Here is a 15,580-nt window from a genome sequence, read left to right as displayed (position 1 = left end):
ATCTGTTAAATTTCATTCAGTTACTCGTAGCTTCTCCAACCTATCAAGAACATTTTGAATTTATTTGTCTCACTATGTCATCCAATATGGTGTCATCTGCAAATTTTTTCTACCTGTTAATCCAAATCTTAATAAACATACTGAACCATCAAGGATCCAAGGGTGATCCTTGTGGCACCCTATTTAATATGTCTCTCCAATTTGATAATGGACCACTGGTAAATACTGAGTACAATTTTCAAGTTAACATCTGTCCATTTAATTGTCACATCATCCAGTCCATCCTTAAATAGTTTGCTAAGTTGCATACCATGGCTGACTCTATGAAATGCTTTGCTGAACTCCAGATATGTCTGCAGCATTCTGGCAGTTATTACAGAAATAAATCTCAAACATTGAAATAAGATTAGTCTGGCAAGATATGTTCTTGACAAATCCCTGCTGACTTCTGATAATTACCACATGGTTGGCAAGGTTCTTAAGATCAATCTCTTTATACCTGGTCTAGAATCTTCCCAGATATTGATGTCAGACTAACTGATGTGCAGCTTGTTGGATCTTCCTTTTTCCCTTTTTTGATGATAGACACATACTCTTCTTCACTTATCTGGCACTGCATCAGTTCTCCAGGACTTTTCAAAGATAAACATATGAAAGTTCACTTAGTCTATCAGTTCCTTCAGTAAACTAGGATGCAATTCATGTGGTCCCTGATAACTGACTTCATTCAGCTCTCTGACCATATTTCTATCAATCTTTCTCCTTTCATCCTGCCCTTCACAATTTCTTTGTGGAACACAGAGTTTTTTGTTGAAGAAAACTGAACCAAAGTAAGAATTGACTAGGTCTACATTTTGTTACTTGTTAGCATTTTGCCTTCTTTGCTAAGCAGCTAGTATATTGATTGTTTTCCTTTTATTCTGAACATAAATAAACCTGTCATAAATTCAGGATGGTGCTAAAATTCAGGCAATACACAGATCAGCTCTCAGTGAATTTTCCTTTTTCCTTTGTTGTTACAAAAACATGAAGAAGGCTTTTAATTTTCAGTTTCCACTTTCAGCTAACTTTCTGGGAAATGTTCCAAACCTGCACCTGTTTATCTTTAGCTGGGCCCATTCAATCTTGGCTGTTTTCCCAGACTGCATCTCTCACTGAGAAACTAAACTTTACTCCTGTTCATAAAGCTGGCTCCTCACCAAGGATGAGGGACTTAACCAAGTTATCCTCTTGCAGGTAGCTTGGTTGCCACTGGGTGATTTGTATGGAGATAAGCTAACATGCCACTTTAGGATCTTCTTACCCCTGAACCTTGGAATTAGGAAATTTCTCTTTCCCTCCTGAAGGGTGGTGTCTGCACAGCTGCCACCACTGGATTGAGCACCTGATTTTAGGAAGACTTGGCTTCCTCCATGCTAAGTTCTTATGGATTTCTCTTCTCTCTAGCCTTATTCCCTCTCATGCAGATGGCTACTATTTGCCATCATCAGGCTGCTCATGTCAGGTTTCTTCCAATCTTTGGGGTCTATACCATGGGACTTCCTGGGGCTTTCTCTCTTTCCCCTCACTATCCCTTTCTTTGTCACCTGTCAGTGGATGCTCCCAGCTGCTGAGCAGGACTGGGAGGCTGTTGGACTGGACTGGTGGCTGCTTACTTTGGTTGAGTTTCTCTCACCCTCATCAAGGATGATTCTGGCTGGTCCCAGCTGGAAACTTGGGTAAGTTGAGTCTATTCTGGCCTCAGCCGTTCTCCACTTCGCAAACTCAACTGCTGCTGGCAAGGCCATAGTCATAACTAGCCATAACATAAAAGCCAATTCTTTTCATTGGCTCAGCTGACTGCCAACCAGGTTATTGGTTGAAATCTCCCCAGATCCACATAGTGGCCCAACCTTGATCCCTGATCTGTGTCCCATGCTATGTAGAGTTCAATCCTCTCTCACGCATGGTTTTAAATCTAAGCTGTACATGAATGATGTGGGTAACAAGCAGAATGAATGAGTACTGCCCTCTCACACAGCCTTTTTTGGTTGTTCTTAGAACGCTTTGCTAATCTCAGCTCATTCTGAGTTTTCCCTTTACTGACACCAGCTCCACTATGACTTGCTTTGTGATCTGGCCCTCTTTTTGCATCCTTGTTTTCAGAGCTTCACTAAGCTTTTTGTGTAGCCACATCCTTCTTTAGGAACTCCCACTCTTCTTGAGTTCCTTCTTCTGTTAACTTCTCCTGTCATGCAATCCAACTTTTCATTGCTCTGAATGAATTACAATTTTTTTTTTTTTAAGTCCAAGATTTATATTTGACAATAATCAGTTTTAGCTTCCCTCCTTCATGCATCTTTGAAATATCTGCAATTAGTTTTTGGAAGCTATCATCCATGTGTTCACCTTGGACAGATAGTAGTGGTTGTCAACAACATTACTTTTTTCCTCCACTTACAATAATTCAAATGGCTTTTATAACAATTGCGAAATTCATTCATTCAGATTTCTGAGCAAGAATGGATATTCAAACATTCTGTACAACTCCCCCTTTTATCTCTCTCCTCAAGGGAGTCAGCCCAACAGGTCTTTATTATATCTATTAAATGAGATTTACCATTCTGTTGCCAGCATCTTGTTTCCTATATGTTGATCAGTAAAGTGCAGATAAGGAAGGCCATGAACTTTATATATCAAAGCACTGCTTTTTTTCATTGAGTAGTTTATGAAGCCCCATTTATCTGAAATCCATATATTAAGGTTTACATTTCCTCCACTCACAGGATTTAATTTAAAACCCTTCTAATGGACCTCTTCATGCTTTGGTCAAACACATTTTTACCATCCCTTGTGAGGTGAACCCCATCATCTGACAGTACCCCATCATCTAGATAACTCAGACTGTAATCTCAGAAATCAAATCTCTCTAGTTCACACTATTTGTTTAGCCAGTCACTGACTTGCAGTATTATTTCTCTTTCTGGGCATCTTCAATGGACTGGAAGGGTGGTTAAGAATACTACCTGAGCTGTCAATGTCCTAACTTTCTCCCAAGATTTCTAAAGTAATATAGTTGTAACTATTCCTTGCAGTGTCATTTATCCTCACATATATCAGTAGGAATAAATAACTGTCACCAGACTTGGTAAGATTTGAAAATTATTGTCACAACCTTTATTCTTGCTCCTGGCAGACAACAATTTCACAAGCCAATGGCTCCAGCTGCCATACAATTCCTTACCCTAGTGAATCACCAGCTATCACAACTCTTGCCTTTATCTTCTTTTAAGATATAGCTATCCTTTCTGCCCTTTGGAGATTTATGATCCTCTCTCTCATTCTGCAGTGTCTTTTTCTTCCCTTGAACATTCAGAGCCTATTTCATCTGTGAAGGCCTGAAAACGATTCCTGATTTCCAGCAGTGAGGAATATATTGTATGTCTCTTGCTTCTGACTGTTACTTTCATCTACTGCACTTGCAGCTCTATTTATTTGCCTTTTTTTACAGAGGGTTGCTTCCATCGTATATTTCTGCTGTGGAGCTGCCTTTCTTTGAACCAATAAATCCTCACATTTTTACAAGAACTAAAGCGTGGTCGCTCACCACTCCAGTCCTTTGACTTTTATTTCAAGGAGAGCTACGACCATGATTTGATGCAAATATATCCCAGGGTTTTTTCCAGGCAGGAAAACAAACATGCCTCAAGCATTCCAGGTCATTATTACAGATTTCTGTCCATCTTCACTTCTTAAAAACCTTTCTACTGGCTATATACGGTTTCTTCTTGTTCTTTTCTCAGGTGCTCAGGTTAAGCACAAACTCCTGCTTTGAAGGAAATTTTGTTACAGAATCCTCCTTAAATTCCCCTGCTAAACTCCCCAGACAAATTCCTGTTAATTCTCCCTGTTCACTCACTCAATTTCCCTGTAAGGAATCTGCTCTTCGCTGAAAGGAAATCTTAGAAGATATAAGAACATGCTGATTTGAAACATGATGCTCAATTGTGAAGAATGCTATATTAGGCCATCTATCTCTCTTTGACAAAAAAGCAATATTTAAATATTAACAATATTTGATCAATATCTTAACAGAAATATAAACTCATATGCTGATGTAGTAACTTGTTCTGTTTATTATCTATAGAAAAGGAGAGGAACAATTTAAAAATATAAAAATGACTGACCTTTTGTAAACGCACAGCACATTCCTGAATTGCAGTCATGTTGATTTTCACAAATTGTTCCATTTTCTCCTTTTGAGACAGCTTTCATGCACTCACCCCATACACAGAGCTGTTGTCCACAACACTCCACATCCCGAGAGCAGAGCTTAAAACAAAATAAGAAAATGCCCACAGGAAAGACTTATTGGAAGTAGTCTGATTTAATGCCTAGATCTACAGTGAGATTTGGAAAAATGGAGCTCTGTGTCTCTCTCTGTCTAGCATGACATAAACTCTTTTTTCCCCTACAAACAAAAGGGAATGTAATCTGCAGACAAACAGATAGCATGATGTATGTCAAATGTCATAAACGTTAGGAGATTTTAAAAGTGCCTGTAATATTATTGTTTTAGAACAGAACATTATGAAATTTGCAGTGATAGTACAAAGATAATGCAGTGATATTGAGGTGAAATATCCATGCCATCATCTGAGAGTCTGTTTGTGGAAAAGAGAAAAAATGTTCATAAAAAATAACACCTAAATAATTACATTCTAATGAAATAATGTAATGTAATGTAATGTAATGTAATGTAATGTAATATATTGTACAGTGTACAATTGGTACACTGATATAAGCATTCATTATTGTATTAAATAGCTGTGTGAAATGGAAAGCAAGTGAAGGATTTTGAAGCAAACAAGAGTAAAGAGGAGTACATTTTGTGACAGGAAATATTGAGTTTTCCCTTCTATATCTTGGGCTACTTACCCTGTCATTAAATATCTTCTAAAAACATTATTTTTCAAACTGTTTCAGTGCAATTTGAACTATCAGTTCCTAAATAAGTCTGACAAGACATCTTCATGAAAATAAAGAAAATAAAAACCAGACCACAGTCTGCATATGAAAGTAATTTAAGTTCCTACAATCCCTTCAGTGTCACTAGCTAAGTCTCCAATCAATTTAAACAGGAATAAAGAATACCCCTCCGTATGCCCTACAGAAGCTTCATTTTATCTGAACAGACCTCAATTTATTAAATGTTGCATTAAAACAGACTGATTTAATAAACCCTGCAGCATGCTTCACCAATCTGGGTATTCTGTAGATGAGTGGATTTCCATTCCCAAAATCTTCTAGCCAGCACAGCCATTGCTGAGATTTTTATAAGACTATAAACCTGGAAGGCATCAAAATTTGGTGGTTGATCTAGAGCAACAGTTCTCAAAATGTGGTCTGGTAACCCCTCGGGATACCCGAGACCCTTTCAGGGGGACTGCAAAGTCAAATAAATAAATATTTTAAAATTTCTGTTTTAATTTCTAATACAGTAAATATGGATGGATATAATCCACATAAACCAAAGCTCTTTGGGGTCCTCAAGAATACAAAGGGGTCCTGAGACCAAAAGGTTTGAGAAATGCTGATCTAGAAGGTTATTCTTATATATTTAATATTTTACAGAATTGGGAACTAGGTAATAAAATACAAGAATTCAGAAGCCATTTTATCCATGCATTTCCAGCTTTAGAAACTGTCATGCTTATACACAAAATCTACTGCTCCTGGACCCGCCTCAGGTGAAGCATTATATGTAGGCATAGTGCAACAAATTTAGCTCAACATTCAATCTGTTAACAATTTAATCCTAACTTATCAACTGACTGATAGAAAAAGAAAGCAAATATAGATGAAATGCTCACTGTGTATTGCTGTTTGCAAATCTGACAGCTGTACTCCAAACCAGAGAATGCACAATATTTTCCAATCTCACAGTCTTCGTGTATAATGCACTCCTAAGAAAAAGAGTAATGTGCCTTCAGTAAACAGAAAAGTATGGTTATTCAGTAAAACTGCATGCCACCAAAGGTTCATTTTTGCTTCAATGGCACCTAGTACAGCAGTGTCACACACTGCATTATGTACCAAGAGAGTAATAAAACAAACCTGATGCCCCAAAATGAATTATATACAGGGTTTATATACAGCATTGCATCAGTCCAGCTAGCCCTAATGTGGCAAAACTGCTTTAGACTATTTCTCTGATGAGTTTTCTCCAAATTACAAACCCCAGACTTCAGCCCAAATATATAGAAAGTCCACAACATTTCTTCCAACGTGAAAACAAGCAAAACTGGTCTGTATGTATGGATCTCCCTAGCAAATTGCCCTAACTGGACTGGTTTATCTAATCATACAAAATCAAAGATTCCAGCAATGCAAAGGAGTCCAATGCTTTGTCACAGTGTGTTTTTTTCAATGCAGAAGTCAGATAAGTGAGAAATATATAGCAAATACATTCCACAGTAATGTACTGAGTTGAAGGAAAACCACATTCGGTCAGCGAACATCCAAATTATACCAAAAAAAGTGAAACAAATGTTTTGCCTCAAATTTAAATTTCTGGCCAAAGAATTTCACTGAGAGATCAAATTTATTGATTCAACAACGTTGCTGCATTTACTGAACAAATTGCTGAACTTTCAGGACAAACCAGAGAAAGGATGGATTTGCCAGACCCACGCTCTCTTGGATTTTATTAAAGAATGGGCCCCCCACCCACCCATCCATCTCCTGCATCATTACTGTGAACATACACAGTCAGACTCTGCAAATAAGTTTACAGTTGGCAATCCCTGTTGCAAAGTGTTATCAGAACTGAAGCCCAACAATTCTAAATAGAATCAGGCTGGAGAAGACCCATTTACCCTACCGAACTGTGACTCCCCTGTGCGGACCTGTGGCCCTCCTTTTAAATTCTTACTTCCTGTCACTGTTAGCCTTATTTAAGCATGTTTGAGCATCTGTGGTTTTTCTAGCCCTGTTGCCATGACGTAGTAGTTACTTCCAAACTCCCCCCCCCCAAATTAAGTCCCAATATGCCTGATTTATATTCCTAATGCACTCATTTTATAGCCAACATTCATGCTGTCAGTCTCAATAGCTACCTCTCTTCAGACAGGAGAAAAGCAATCATGTCTGTTTTAATTCTCTGCAGCATCTCTTTCTTGACCAAAAGTCTCCTGCTGCTAGCTGTTAAGTTTTCCACTTGCTCTGTTTGACTCATCTGAACAACTAAATATTTTTCATAGTTTAAAGTATTTTTCCCCTGCCCTTCCTTCTTTGTTTTTTGTTTTTTTTTTAGGCACAGTCTTGAATATTTTGGAAATATGCTCTGTTTCATGTAAGAATCAAAAGTACTTCTACTGCAAGACCTTTTAAAGAAAGGTAGGGTTTCAAGGTAGGGTTTCAAAATTCTCCATGGGGAATTTTGTGAACTATGTAGCAAGCGTGAAAATTGTCTTGGCACAGACCCATCGCAAAAATTATTAAGAACTGCATACGTGGATAAAGGTCACAATCTGTTTCCTAAAAGAAAAAAAATAAGAACACCCTTAAATTAAGCTCACCTCCTGAAGACTGCATCCACAGAAAAGACTTGCCACAACCTTCTAAAATGTTTCCGCAACTTCCCAGACCAGCTAACTGCACTAAAATTCTTGGCACCGTTCACCCAAATGTTAACCAGGGTTGACTCCTACTTAGCTTCCAAGATCAGCTAGGATCAGCTAGAGGCTGCAACCTGCTGAAACAGTATAGTTGCTACTATTGATCAAATTATGCATACAATTACTGTGGTTTAATCCAACTCCACATAGATGGATGGACGGACAAACAGACATGCTAGTCACAATCTAGAAACTAATAAAAGCCTGGCCTGCTTCTGTCAACTCAGTGCAGTTCCACAAGTAAGTGAGACACAGCTGCATTAGTGGTTGTTATCCAGTTGTGAGTTACTCCTTTCAGAAAAGAAAGGCAATCAAAATGAAGACTTTTTAAAGAATTGTCCCAAAAGTTTTAGCCTCTGGTTAAAAATGTGATGTTGACTTTTTAAATCCTTGCAGTGCCATATTCCCTAGAGTATAGAACATGTAGAATATTTCCCTATTTTATGACTTTATCTTTTTTGTTCAACTGCTGGGCTGCATAAACATACTGCTCATTATGCTAATCATGTCAATAGCAGCACGTCACAGAAGCTTTAGACCCAAGAACCCAGGCGTGGAGATTTCCTGTAAAACTATGTCTGATTAGCTTTCCTAATTTAGTGGCATTAAAGCCAAATGCGGAGTTATTGATAAAGTGATTCACTGCTAAACCAGTAAGAGCAGAGTTCCAGTTTCCTCTCTCTCAGCCATGGAACTGAATATGTCTTTTAGCTAAGTCAAAAAGTTGGGATTTCTCTCGCTCTCTCTTTTTTTTAAGCTGACACCATGTTTTGAGGGCAGGACAGAATACTTCTTTGTATATTTCCCTTGGTAGCTTCCAACTGGACAGTTCCCAGGCCTCTTGATCAAAAGGTATTATATAACTATTCCTTCAGCCTACCTTTTCGCATTCTTTGTAAGTGGAAGGCATCAGTGAGAAAACATGCAAGAGTTACCAATCAGAACAATATTATTAATTTATTATCTAACTAAGCACGTCTCTGCCTTCACTATCTACATATTTGGATAACAAATTGCCTATAATGCCAAAAACACAGTATACAAAATTGAAATGTGTTTCAGTTAAAAAAAAAAAAAAAAAAGTTATGCTCAACATAACTGATTTAATCTTTGAAGCAGCACAAACATAAACAAGATAATCCTGAACACTTCTGCTTACAAGCACTACTTGTTTGCGAGCAACATACTAAACTTAAAGTGCAATATCTGTTTAATATACTGAATGCATACAAAAAATAATACTGACTTTGGCATTGCTGGTTTAGAAACTAAATTTTTGCAGTTCAGAATTCTGTTCCCACTGCAACTTATTTCTTCCATGGCAAGAATTCTGATTTTTGATTTCTCCTCCATGTGCTATTCATCTGAATTACATTCTATCAAACATGTATCTTTCTAAAAAAAATACATGAATATATGGTTTTAACTTGCTTTCAGTTTTTATTGCTTCCATATCAGCACTGATTTGTTAACTACTCTGAGAGTATATTACTGCAGGCTTGGCTTCCTGTTTAAGTGAAACAGCAAGTAATAAAGCATTTTAGTGTGATGGTATTATTTTTGATGGGCTACAGCAGCTGCGGTTTTCAACACTGTTTACACCTGCTGACTTTGAAATCAAAATTGAAGGAAGCAGTAAACAATAAATGCATGGAAACTTAAGTGCTTTTTTCCATCACAGTTTTAATACCATACACAAGCTAACAGTTCCCAGGACTACATATTCCATACACTCCTAATGATTTATTGATGGATAGTTACTCCATTTATATGAAAGAAATATGAGCCTGAGTTAAAGATGATGCTCCCCAAGAAAGGAAGATTAGACAGAAAAAAATAATTCTCATAAAATCTAATGATTTTCCTGTTTTAAATTATTTAAGAAAAAAATAGCCCCTCTCAAATAAATAGAGATAAAGCCTACAGTATGTGTAATTTTGCTTCTTGTGTAGGTCTTCCAAGTTATTTCTTCAAAAGCAGTTCTAATAACTTAATTTCCTGGTAAGTTTCTCACACATAATGAAGTACAGTTAATTTTTAACAGGCCTTGCAAAGTCTATTTTTGGAAATGATATACAAGTGGTAGATATCCAAATCACCAGCTTTATCAGTATATGCAGAAACATAAGATACAAATTAGGATTTTTCAAACATCTAATAAAATGTTCAGTTAAATAAAATCATCTCAAAAAGTGAATTGTCTAGACAGAGTTGTTTTATTAATTGACATTGAAAGCAGATCAATTCAAGAAAATTCCAAATCAAAACATGATTAAATCTATATAAACCCCTGTAAATTAGTTATACCAGTTACAGATTTAAGGATGGGTGGTTGTGCTACAACATTTTCTCTGCTTATCAGGGAACAAAGAGGAAAGCTTACTGGTTATTTTGTACAGAAGTCCTCGCTTAATTGTTCGTTTAATGACAGTTCAAAGTTACAACGGTCTCAGAAAAAGTGCTTTATGACCTGTGCTTACACAACCATCACAAACTGTCGCACCCCCCCATGGTCACATGATCACAATTTGCAATCTTTTTATGATGGTCATAAGGCAAATCACCACAGTCGTTAAGTGAATTTCATGATCATTAAGTAAATTACATGGTCATTAAGTGACTTCAAGCAAAAAATGTCCATTGGGGAAGCTGAATTCACTTAACAACCATGTGATTCGCTTAACAACCACAGTGGTTTGCTTTACGGCCATTGTAAAAATGGTCATAAAATTGTGTCCAGTCACATGGTGACTCACTTAACAACCATCTCACTTAACGACCAATTTTCTGGTCCATATTGTGGTTGTTAAACGAGGACTACCTGTAATCAGAAATATCTTGATGGAGTACAAATCTAATTTCTAATCATGTTTGTGTGCTGCATTAAATTTTTATTATATTAAGATAACTCCACATTTCTTAAAGTGATAGTGATATTTGCACCAAGATTTCATATCCATACAATCAGAAATTAGATATCAAACCCATAGGCAAGGTAAAATCAATATTAATTATATTATATTGCAATCTTCCCTCAAAGTATATTCAGTCTACAACCACCAAACTTTCCAGCAATTTAGCAAATGGGTTTTAGTGATAATAACCTTGAAACACACACTACATTATGCCTGGAAAGATGGCCTATCTTACAACTATTGACAATTTACAGTCACCAGAGTAGCCCATAAATATAAATAATGTGCATTACAATGGATTGTCAAACAACCCTAACTTTTTAGTCATGCCATTTAGGTTTTGACAACTTTTACTCAAGAAAGTTACTAGCATGCTATTTTTCAAAAGAAGAATTACTTACATGATTTCTCTTTCTGTCTCCTTGTATTGATGTAATAATAGTTTCAGAATAGCTAGTAGATCCAGTTTTGTTATCTGTTGCCTAAGAGAGCAAAACAGGTACACTATATTAAAGCAATGATTTTAATCCATTTTAATAATGTTTCAGTGCTGTTTTTTGTTTACCTCCATGAACAAAACAATCACTTTATAATTGCTGTGAAACAGACACTTTTAAATTGCTCTAAACCAGCAGTTTTTAAACTCTAGTGATAGGAAATTGGACGAGTTTGGTAATTTTTTTTAGTGCCTTAATCTCAACAGAAACCCATCCACTTTCCCTAGAAGAGATATTATATAAAAAAAATCTGAAGGAACCACATGTTTATGAAGTTATAAACTTAACCACTACTTGTAAACAAACAAGGACTAATCTGTCATGAAACCATTCTACAATTTTACTGCAGCAAGGGGATCTGTGTCAATCTAAGACTGTTTTCCTTATTCTAATATTTCTGAAAAAGGGTAAACAACCTGATGCCTTCCAGATGTGTTGCTTGATGATGGTCAACACTTATGGGAGGTAAAGTCTGCTTCAACTGCAGAGGCTTTTTTAGAGCAGGCTACAGAATCCATGCAACATCTCTAGTCTATACTGCCATAGGGGGAAAATGGGCAAAGTTTTGTTGTGCAACTTTCTGCTATTTTTTGAAAAAAAAAATAAAGTGGGAATCACTACATTAAGCCTCTATGAGGCAAAAGACTTCCATTTTTACCCTTAGAAGTTGTCAAAATGCCCCCAAATGACCCCATCACCCAACAGCATTATTAAGCCTTTCTCCTATGGCCTTTGGAACCAAGACAGCAAATAAGAACTGTACAGCCAGTTAAAAAATGCTGCCCACACTTGCTTTAAAGTGGTTTCCAAAGATCTCAATAGGAATTGAAGGGCCAAGTCACAAAATTTTACTAGACTTATGCAGTGGTTTAGATTTGAAGGCAAAAAGGTGTTTCGGGGGGTGTATTAACACAAGTTCGCAAACTCTGCAACTCCTTAAACCAAACACCCTTTAAGAAGCTGCGGACAGGTGCCGCCACTGTATTCTGAGACTTATACTACCAACACATCTGGTGGACATTAAGTTGAGGAAGATCAGTGAAGTCTATAGGATTAACATATACAAATATAACAATTTCATCAAATGAAAGCTTCTCACCTTATTAATTTCTTGGTGTCTATGTACAGTCTTATTTCCAATTTTTGTATCTGTGTAGGATTCATTATGGTAGTTGGCAGGAAGCTTCCGAAAATCAATTCCCATTATCTTTTTAGAACCTTCTTCCTCTGCTTCCATCTAAAAAGATTATAATTAAAGTTACAAATAGTACAGTGGGGCAAAAAAGTATTTAGTCAGCCACCAGTTGTGCAAGTTCTCCCACTTAAAAAGATGAGAGAGGCCTGTAATTTTCATCATAGGTATACCTCAACTATGAGAGACAAAATGGGGAAAAAAATCCAGAAAATCACATTGTCTGATTTTTAAAGAATTTATTTGCAAATCATGGTGGAAAATAAGTATTTGGTCACCTACAAAAAAGCAAGATGTCTGGCTCTCACAGACCTGTAACTACTTCTTTAAGAGGCTCCTCTGTCCTCCACTTGTTACCTGTAGTAATGGCACCTGTTTTACCTTGTTATCAGTATAAAAGACTGTCAGGATTTTCTTTCTCATGGGAAAGGATTCATCCCGTTATCTTTACAACAATAACAAATAATATTTTGACTACAGACAGCATGTGAAAAACACCTGGTATTGTGTGTTGTGTATTGTGCTACTTACTGCCACCTATCGGCGTGTGTATGCTAGTTATCCAGTGGGGGTGGCATAGAGCTATAATATAAGGAGAGGAAAATGTTCAGCCTCTCTGAGTAGTTGTTAGTTGTTTTAGTATTAGCCACTATGTAGGTTTTATGGGCTACGTAGTTGTAACAAATTACCAAGTAGTGTACCTCTTCTCTAAGAGTTTGTAGCTAGAGATTTTGTTAAGCTTGTGTTGCTAATAAGTCTTGGATGCTACATTTAATGAGAAGATGTGTTTTTCTTTATATTTTGTATGATATTTGCATTTTATGGATTTTTGCATTTTTATCAATAAACACCAGTTAGTATATATTTTCTGGCTGGATTTCTTTGGGAAACAAGAAATGGACATTGCATTGTGTTTACTTTCATGGCTAATATTTTCCTGGAGTTTTTGCTGTGCTCTGCACAAACAGGAGTGTTTGTGATTATCACTCTGCCCGACAAAGATACCTGTCCACAACCTCAAACAGTCACTCTGAACTCCACTATGGCCAAGACCAAAGAGCTGTCGAAGGACACCAGAAACAAAACTGTAGACCTGCACCAGGCTGGGAAGACTGAATCTGCAATAGGCAAGCAGCTTGGTGTGAAGAAATCAACTGTGGGAGCAATAATTAGAAAATGGAAGACATACAAGACCACTGATAATCTCCCTCGATCTGGGGCTCCACGCAAGATCTCACCCCGTGGGGTCAAAATGATCACAAGAACGGTGAGCAAAAATCCCAGAACCACACGGGGGGACCTAGTGAATGACCTGCAGAAAGCTGGGACCAAAGTAACAAAGGCTACCATCAGTAACACACTACACCGCCAGGGATTCAAATCCTGCAGTGCCAGACGTGTCCCCCTGCTTAAGCCAGTACATGTCCAGGCCCATCTGAAGTTTGCTAGAGAGCATTTGGATGATCCAGAAGAGGATTGGGAGAATGTCATATGGTCAGATGAAACCAAAGTAGAACGTTTTGGTCTAAACTCAACTCGTCGTGTTTGGAGGAGAGAGAATGCTGAGTTGCATCCAAAGAACACCATACCTACTGTGAAGCATGGGGGTGGAAACATCATGCTTTAGGGCTGTTTTTCTGCAAAGGGACCAGGACGACTGATCCGTGTAAAGGAAAGAATGAATGGGGCCATGTATCGTGAGATTTTGAGTGAACACCTCCTTCCATCAGCAAGGGCATTGAAGATGAAACGTGGCTGGGTCTTTCAGCATGACAATGATCCCAAACACACCGCCCGGGCAACGAAGGAGTGGCTTCGTAAGAAGCATTTCAAGGTCCTGGAGTGGCCTAGCCAGTCTCCAGATCTCAACCCCATGGAAAACCTTTGGAGGGAGTTGAAAGTCCGTGTTGCCCAGCGACAGCCCCAAAACATCACTGCTCTAGAGGAGATCTGCATGGAGGAATGGGCCAAAATACCAGCAACAGTGTGTGAAAACCTTGTGAAGGCTTACAGAAAACGTTTGACCTCTGTCATTGCCAACAAAGGATATATAACAAAGTATTGAGATGAACTTTTGATATTGACCAAATACTTATTTTCCACCATGATTTGCAAATAAATTCTTTAAAAATCAGACAATGTGATTTTCTGGATTTTTTTCCCCATTTTGTCTCTCATAGTTGAGGTATACCTATGATGAAAATTACAGGCCTCTCTCATCTTTTTAAGTGGGAGAACTTGCACAATTGGTGGCTGACTAAATACTTTTTTGCCCCACTGTATATAAACATCTACATCAGTAAATACGCATTTCCAGATATACTCAGCTTTGTATCAAACAAGTGACTGACTTTATTATCCACACAAAGGTATCAAATTTACAGGGCGCGCACACACACGCACACACACACCACATTCAAAACTTCAGCACTTGTGGTACAGCCTGCCACGTCTAAAAATGCAGAATATTTATTTATTAATACAGAGACGTGTGTTATACAATTTTGGTGGCAAAGAATATGGAAAATCCTTTTAAAGGTGAAAGGTGATCTTTCTGGAAAGGAAGAACCTGTTGGCAGTAATAACAAATTTCAATCCAAAAACAATTTTCTGTTAAGATTCTATTCCTAATTACTTTTCCTGGATTCTGCAACTCTTCCTCCACTACTCTCAGCTTCTATGCTGCACCCTTGTTAATTGCCTGAGCAAGCTTCAACTTCCTGATGCTACATTACCAATTTACTAAAATTAACACAGCTGTGTTGTCATTATGAATATAGATATAATCAGAAGTCGCTCTCCAGCCTTTATACCAGATATTAATGTATGTCTGCATTATAAACAAAAACATTCTTTTTCCATGTAGATATTTAATGTAAACTATGAAATATAGATTTATACTATTACTTCAATAGTGGCCATGGTAAAGCTAAAAATATACAATTTACACTTTTCATCACAGGAGGAAAACACATTTCACATGCAGTAAAATAAAATGTTCATTCATGAAGGACAGTAGAGAAAAAAATACAAACAGAAAAACAGGAAAAGTCTAGAATGTGTTCCACTGACAAGATATTAGAAAGGCTTCTGCAATCACACCTGTCCTCTTCTCTACGCTGCTATCTTATTCAATCTTACTCAATCTTTGAAAAGGAACAGCTTGCAATGATTCTGTTATTTGATTGTTAGAGAAAATAATCTACACCTTCTCTTCAATATTTAGCACCTGTCCTAACAGAAAAGAACAAATGTACAATATTGTGTTTGCCTTTAGCAAGCCAGGAACCAAGGAAAAGCAGCTGCTGAAATACATTC

General features: G+C 37.3%; 1 protein-coding gene across 1 annotated transcript in view; it reads right to left on the bottom strand.

Moving 5' to 3' along the window:
- The window catches only part of DKK3 (dickkopf Wnt signaling pathway inhibitor 3), a 31,333-nt gene that overhangs the window by 7,006 nt on the left and 8,747 nt on the right, over window positions 1–15,580 (bottom strand). Inside the window, exons 3-6 of the mRNA XM_088145925.1 lie at window positions 12,170–12,307; window positions 10,975–11,055; window positions 5,853–5,945; window positions 4,167–4,311 (exon numbers count right to left, since the gene is read on the bottom strand). Coding sequence (XP_088002051.1) covers window positions 4,167–4,311; window positions 5,853–5,945; window positions 10,975–11,055; window positions 12,170–12,307 — 457 coding nt within the window. The remainder of the gene's footprint in view (window positions 1–4,166; window positions 4,312–5,852; window positions 5,946–10,974; window positions 11,056–12,169; window positions 12,308–15,580) is intronic.

Source organism: Python bivittatus, unplaced genomic scaffold, assembly GCF_059951505.1.
Source record: "Python bivittatus isolate LINGU-HERP-01145 unplaced genomic scaffold, Pbiv_v1 ctg000480_np1212, whole genome shotgun sequence".
NCBI classification, from domain to species: domain Eukaryota; kingdom Metazoa; phylum Chordata; class Lepidosauria; order Squamata; family Pythonidae; genus Python; species Python bivittatus.
Note: the sequence above shows the minus strand (reverse complement) of the source record. Positions and strands in the feature narration are given on the sequence as shown.